This window comes from Diadema setosum, chromosome 4, assembly GCF_964275005.1.
Source record: "Diadema setosum chromosome 4, eeDiaSeto1, whole genome shotgun sequence".
Classification (NCBI taxonomy): domain Eukaryota; kingdom Metazoa; phylum Echinodermata; class Echinoidea; order Diadematoida; family Diadematidae; genus Diadema; species Diadema setosum.
This window is the reverse complement of record NC_092688.1, coordinates 33,859,362-33,867,055: the sequence shown is the minus strand read 5'-3', so window position 1 is coordinate 33,867,055 and position 7,694 is coordinate 33,859,362. Positions and strand designations below refer to the sequence as shown.

Sequence of the window (7,694 nt, the reverse complement as noted above, 5' to 3'; positions counted from 1 at the left end):
CTTGCTCTCGGCTGTAACAAGTTAAACATCCAAATGAAAGCTGGTTCAAGGAATGTAAACAACCAACACATTTGTGGTTGAGCCAACTGTCAAACATGTCATTTTATTGTGTTGCCAATCACGTGCAACTGTCGTAGCACATTGTCATTATCTAATATAGACCTAAAAATGAGAGAACCATGCGATATGGCGGAGGCATACCAGTAGCCATAGCGACACTATTTCTGGTTCGGCATTGTTATGTTACTGCATGACAAAATCATCTAGGCCTATCACATTTCACATTACATCACATCTAACATGTAGAGTCTATCTGGAGTGCAGAAAGCTATCTCACCACTCTCAAACTCTTGTAGATAGTACCATTTTCTTTCTGATTTTTGTATTTTGAAATCAGTGACGATATTGTGCATGTGCTCCAAATCTCTCGTGTATCGATCGATACTGACAAGACCCTCCTCGTGTTTTACCCAGGCTACAATGACCGAGTCGTCTCGACAAACAGCCGGCCAGGCATACATACCTTCCTTCTTTAAGACTTTATCCTTTTTACCCTTACCATCAAGGCACACGACACCTGATTCACATCTCATTATCAGCTTCCCCGTGTACTGAAAGGAGAATATTTGCTCAGGTTCAAATCCATCACACATTACTTCCCTTACTGCCTTACCACCCTGTGGGGTAAATACCTGGATCTTCTTCGGTTTTCTATAACTCACGTAGATATTATCATCTCCATCCACAGTGAGACCACCATAGCCTCCTTCATCATCACTCATCGTCTCGAACGTGACTTCGAGCTTCTCCCACTGTGGAGTGTAGAGTGACATCTTGTTTTCCTTATCACGTACAACAAGTCGACCATCAGCCAGGAATTCACTTTCAAGGAGATTGACATCTTTCAGTAAGGTCTGCTGTAACTCGCCATCAGTGGAGTAGAGATGGATTCCGCCCGTACCAGATCCCACCGCCATCTTACCGTCTGCTGCACGATTCATACAGTTCATTCTGTCGTCAGGGAGCTCTACGTCTGCTTTGATATTCCACGTGTAACCTTCCAGCTCTCCAAGGAAAAGTTCATAGACGTTCACGTATCTACGGAATGACATCTTCTCAGCCCGTTCTGTCACAGTTCTTGGTGATTGGTCGTCAGGATCATCTCGTCCAAGAAAGCTCTTCAAGCTCTCGCATAGCGTGTCATGTGCAAACAAGGCGTCTTTCTCTAGCGGTACCTTCATACCGTTAGTTACCAGCTCTTCCATAACGTTCACGTGACTGACTGTTCGGCGACTCTCTTCCTTCATAGTTTGTAATTCCTTCTCGAATTTTTCAGACAATCGTTTCACTTGGCATTTCAGCGCCTCTCTTCTGTTTGATAATAGTTGTATGTATTCCTCGTACGTCTTGTCGATGTCATCATTGAGTCTTTTCATCATGTTTGTTATTTCATTGCGTTGGGTCTCTATGATATCGATATGATTTTCAATGATTGTTTTCTTTATATTTGCCCATTCTTGCAACTCCTTGATATTTTTCATTACTTTCTCCTCATGGACGACTGCCTTTTCAAGCTGATGGCCTTCTTGCATGTGCTCTAGCATCCCACACGTACTGCAAATGTTCTCCCGGCAATGGGTACAGAAACAGTCTTCATCAACGCTGGGGTGTGTCTTACATTTTCGTCGCCTCCTAAGCGGAACTTTTCCCGAGAGCACCTCGTTCACGAGCACCACTTCGTGGTTGGAGAATGGTTTCCAGATAGAGTGGCCGTTCTCACACGATTTACACATATTTTTCGCACAGTCCTGACAGTAGGACACAGCTGGCGGCTTTTCGTCCATCTCACAAACTGTGCATGTTGGATTCTTGGTTTTCACTTTGTCCACGAGAGAACTCAGAGGTACATTTGTTTGTAACTTACTCACATCTCCACTGGGTACGGGAGTTCCTTTCCTGCATACAGGACATGTTATTGTTTGTTGGTTTGGCTGAGTTTGAGAGACTTGTTCTAGGCATCCTTTGCAGAAAGTGTGTGAACATGTCAGTAATTTAGGTTGGTTAAACAGTGTCAGACAGATAGGGCACTCCAAATTCTGGCTGCTGATTTGATGAAACATTGCCATGGTATCTGTCTGTCTGAGTAGCAAAAGAAACACATAGCGTTAAACACATTGACAAGTATCAGCAGAAATATGAAAATGGCATTTACCAAATATTAGAAACGGGGAAGTTTATACGAAGGGTGACGTTAGAACTGACATTTTTTAAATTGAACAAGGAAATTGGGCACAATTTAACAGATGTGTGTTGATTAGTAATGTGTACCATGTTTTACTAAGTATGCTCAATGAAACTGATTTATGGTGGCTCATTTTGAGTGGAGATCATATTATTAAACTACATACTGGTGAGTCCGTCATATGATTTTGCGAGATGCTAGAATAAAATCAGATTTTATTTGTAAAGGCTCTAAAGGAGTACTAGTAAAACAAATCAATTGATGCAGTACGATACATTCATCAAATATTGGGTGATTCGGGCAGCTAATGGAGGGACGACTCTTTTAATCGTGACCCTGTGTATAAATAATAAAGCGAGAATATCCTCCAGAAGAGTTGCGTTTTGAAAAAAAAAGGAATATCAATGAAAATGTAAGCAAAACGTGAGAAACTATTATGTAAGTTTATTTGGCTGTTTGTAAATAATGTAACAGAGTGTCCTTCAATGCATACAATATATCTATATTCTTGATAGACAGTCTTAAAACTTTTTTTTTTCAATTGTCTTGGAAGTCATGTGAAAACTTTTAATTATTTATACCTCATATTATTACGTCAAGAGCAGAAGTAGGCACATAGAATATATTTCTTCCTGGCATTAAATTATGTTACGAAAACTTAATGGACAAACCGAACCAGCATGAGTATTTTTTTTTTTTGTTTTTAAAGGGATTTCACAGATTTTCTGTTATCGATGTTGCAAGGAAGTGCTGAATAAAGTAAAATGAGTAAAATATAAGAACCCTTCAACCATTGTTCGATTGATGGAAGTCACTTATGATGTACAGTCACTGTAGATTCGACGTCTATTTAGGTGTATGCATACATGGAATGGATCTAGCATGGAGACTACAATGTATGGGAAAATTTTACTGCCATGATTGGTTTACTTTATCCTTTACCAGCAATATCAACCACATTTATATATGAACTGAAAAGGAATGCTTACGTCCTGGGTAGCATCTTTGCATAGCTGATTAGAATACTTATGGAATCTAAATTTTAGTTGACACTCCCCATCCCCCCCCCAAAAAAAACACACACACACACACACACACACACACACACACACACACACACAATGGTGGCAGAACATCTAGCTGTTCGGCTCTTTTTTCAATCGTCCCTCCTTTCTCCTCTTTCTGAAGGTAAGGTCAGTTTTTCGTTTTCAGGTCATTAATTCTCTACAATTGATTCTTTGTCTGAGGAGTAAAACAATCACACCCTTGGATATAAGGATTACTTAAAGTAACGCGTGCCCCCAAAAGAAAGAGAACAAGGTAGAGGAAACTGACACCGTCATAAAATTTTACGGATGTAAATATCCCGAGTTAAATCTCGATCAACATTTTGCCAACTGCAAGCATATTAAAATACGCTGTCTTGCTGTGGCTCTATGTGCAATTCAATGCCAGCTTTGCTACTTGTTCCTTACATTTTGTTGTCATGTTAACAAATTTGGAGGGAGTAAGATGCGTCGAAATACATTTGATGCAAGGGAACAGAATTATTATTAAATGGACCAATGAGCTCCACAATAGAGTAAACACTCTGTGAGTGATTTTGTCCTTTATCTGGCATGCAGACACCCTGATCAAGTTCCAGAAGTTCTGTAAAAGAGAATTGATATCTCTCTCTTAATTGTATTAAGTTAGGAAAAGAAAGTGATTGTGCAGGCCACTGTCAATACAGTGAAAAGGTAAGTCCTAAAGAGGTTTGACCTATAATAAGTTTTACACATGATTTTATGATCACCCAACTATCTCTGACGATTAATGACTGATATCTTTACTCAAACAGCATTACTGTAACAGGGTTATGCCAGATTTTCTGTTCTGCAAAAAATTACAAATACATACATAGCTTCTGGGGTTAAAAATGTAAAAAAAAAGCCAGCAAAATTATGATAGAAATGTTAAATAAACAATGAATAATCATATCTAGTGATCATGCATTATTTGTACAACTATTTGTCAGGTACAACATTTAGGAACACACAAGTGTGGATATCGTTTCGTATGCTTACCAAATAATTATGCTGTTCTTCCTGATTCAATATTGCTGATTTCTATCGCGCTCCGCTGTACATTTTAGGCATGAGATCACAACCTGTTGTCTGTTTATCCTGTAGGAGGGTGCAAACATAGATTAGATTGACCATGGTCTTACTGTTGAGACCCTATCAAAATATTTAAGTGACAGAGTCACAGAGAGATTCATGACGTAGCACTCAGAACATGGCCGGTCGATTCAAGCGGCTTTCAGTAGAATGTCTGCATTCTTCATGATCTTTTCATTCTGACCTCTTGTATAAAATGATAGGAGCGGGTTTTCCCCACACCTGCAGCACTGCCTATATCCGAAAATCACACAGCGCATAATGAAATTTTGCATTGTATACAGTGAGCTGTTCATGGGACATTAATTTAGTTGAGCTCAGCCGATAATTTCGTTCACGAGAATCTGAAGAATCTATATCATAAGAAAAATAATTATTATAGAAATGATGTAATTTATCCTTGTGTTGTACATTTTTGTATTTCTTTAGTTAATGAGACTTATCAAATCATGACAAAGCTGTGTTGAGACGTACTCGGCTTCATCGTAAGCTTTGTATGCTAGTACAATGTACTACTATACACTACACTGACGAAGGCCCGAGGCGGGTTGAAAATTTTGTGAATAAAAACCTTGTTGGATCTACAAATGGCGTATTTGCGTATTTGAGACCCATTCTCCTTACAATTATAACATTCGAAGTCCAACACGTGGAAAATTCCGAGATGAACATATATATATATATATATATACATATATATATATACATATATATACATTTTATGATTTCATTTCATGAATTAAAATGACAGATGATAAATTCACGTTTGTAGGTCATCTGGCCTGTGACGTTTTGGTCTCGACTGACATAAAGGGTGTGGGGTGGGGGTGTAGCCGGCAACTCGACATTGCCAATGACTTTGAGCTCTTTTCTGTTCATAGTGGATGCTTATCAATTTATGTGTGTGCGTGTGTGTGTCATAACATTGTATGTATATATATATATATATATATATATATATATATATATATATATATATGTATATATGTGTGTGTGTGTGTGTGTGTGACAACATTGTTTTTCGTTTAGCAAGTGGGCATTATGTCCATCATGCATTCAAAATGTGTGAGAATGACACTCCGACATTTAAGACTAAATCTTCAAATTATTCTAATTGGCAAATATTCCACAGTTCAAAGCAGTTTATGTGCACATCAGCAAAGATAAAGTAGAGGAATATTGTGAAACTGTTTTTTTTTTCTTTTGTATTCAAAGTAGGGTACATGTCTCGCAATGCGGCAGTCATGCCGATCTAAAGCTGTGTTCTTTTACCTTTTTTGTTTACCATTTTATGATTTACCAAATTTGTATCATCACTATGATCTAATCCTTTATTCTGAGAGTGTTTATTTTGCAATTTCACCTCAATGGGATAAGAACATAACACACACGCACACACACACACACACACACACACACAAACACACCAATAAGAATTTGAATTAAAGTTAATCTCAAGTGCTAGCTTTTAAAGGACTGGTGTGTGCTAAAGTAAAGTAAAGCAGCCGGCCCTGTCTCACTCAAGATGAGAACGATGTAGACCCTCACAAAGCGAGGCATATTTGTTTGAAATTTTGTTTTATAATGAATAAGTGTTCGGCAGGGAAAAACAGACAAATCGGCTATAATTTTCGTTACCATTTTACGACATGCACATGGCTTAGCTAGAAATGAAACTATTTAACACACACAGAGACATGAATACATACATACATACATATAAACATTACAACCACAAAACATAGGTACACACATACGGCAGCTTTTTCCCGCCCCTTCCCCCTTCACTTTGGAGAGTCTGACGTTGACGCCGTCAAATATGTTTGAGTAATCCATAAAAAAAAAAATGAAAAGGATGAACTATCTCCCTTTCTCGACCCCCCCCCCCCACCCACGCACACACACACCACAGACAGCGCTAGTCTAGACTGAATGATTGTCACAATGTATGGGCAAACATTACAATACAGTTAAAAATTATACATGTATTTTTTTTTCCTTCCTGATAAAGTTCAATGTTCAATCTTTTGATCGTCAGACAATCATGCCACCTGTCTGGTGACACCGTTGAAAGCAGGTTCTCAAAAACTCAACGTGTGCAAAGAAAGAAAGAAAGAAAAAAAAAAGAGAGACCAAGTACGTAGGTCTAGCGCTCACCTGAGCATCGTTCATTTCACGTTCACCTGCCATGCATTCTTGCTTGCTGACTGTTGACTCAGAACGAAGGAAACTTTGGGGGCTTTGGGAACCTCCAGGGGGTATGGAGTTTATTCTGTATATTCTATCTCACTGGCAATGATACCTGTTAAGTTAGTGGAAAGTTTAATTTGACCAAGGAGGTTCGAGAGATGGAGTTACAACTGACTACATAATTATTCAATCAGCTGTCAGTTTTCTATGGACGGACAAAATAATTCCACAGGTGCATTTGTGCCTTTGTATGTTTGAATGCTTTGTATGCTTGAAGCCGCCATCTTTCTGAGCAATCTGGAGATTCATTTTTAACGCTAACATAATATCGGGTATATGCTGCTCGTTTATATATCAAATGCAATGAAATTTCACCTAATGATAAAGCATATAAAACAAAAGTCAATTCCGTTCGAAAATATGTGCAAAAGTGTAAATTTGAGCTGTATTTTGTGAAAGTATTTGAAATTTTACCCTCATGGAAAGCCGGCTTTATCACTTTTCTCCTTATTTCCGCCAAATGAAACTAATATGGTATCATCTTCAAGTATAGTTCCTTATAAATTAATATGTCAGATTAGCGTACAGACACGTACAGTCGAGTAGTTTTGATATATATTTCAGCAACATTTGAGCAATTTCTATTCGCGCACCCCCGTGCCTTTACCATTGTCTACCACCCATCGTTTGTAAGTAAGGATAGCGAAAAGTAATTACCATCACAAAGACATTATCTTCCTTGGAAAGTGGCTGGTGATTCGGCAATGAGACACGAGTCAATTGTCTTCGCATCTGAGCGGCAGATCCAGTTTGACACATACTTCAAATATTTTTGAGTGGCGGCTTCGAGCATGGGATCAAAGCGAATAAGACTGTTGTGACTCCATTTCTCGAACCTCCTTGATTTGACCATGGACCTACTACACATTGACGTTCATCTCTCGTTGATTAATTCATGCACCTGTTTCCGTCAAAGTGGCACAAAAGCATTTTAAACATGCTTTCTTGCACTGACCTTATCATCACCGACGACAGCCAGGCCGCATAAAAACAAGACGACGCTTTGAGAAATCTAAAAATACAAGCGCAGAAGATAGTAATTC

At 38.5% G+C, this 7,694-nt stretch overlaps 1 protein-coding gene across 1 annotated transcript; it reads right to left on the bottom strand.

The window, feature by feature from the left end:
• Positions 1 to 284: 284 nt before the first annotated feature.
• Positions 285 to 2,126, bottom strand: LOC140227164 (uncharacterized). Its single transcript, XM_072307595.1, has one exon. It carries the CDS (start codon positions 2,124 to 2,126, stop codon positions 285 to 287), a length of 1,842 nt encoding a protein of 613 aa, XP_072163696.1.
• Positions 2,127 to 7,694: the final 5,568 nt, after the last annotated feature.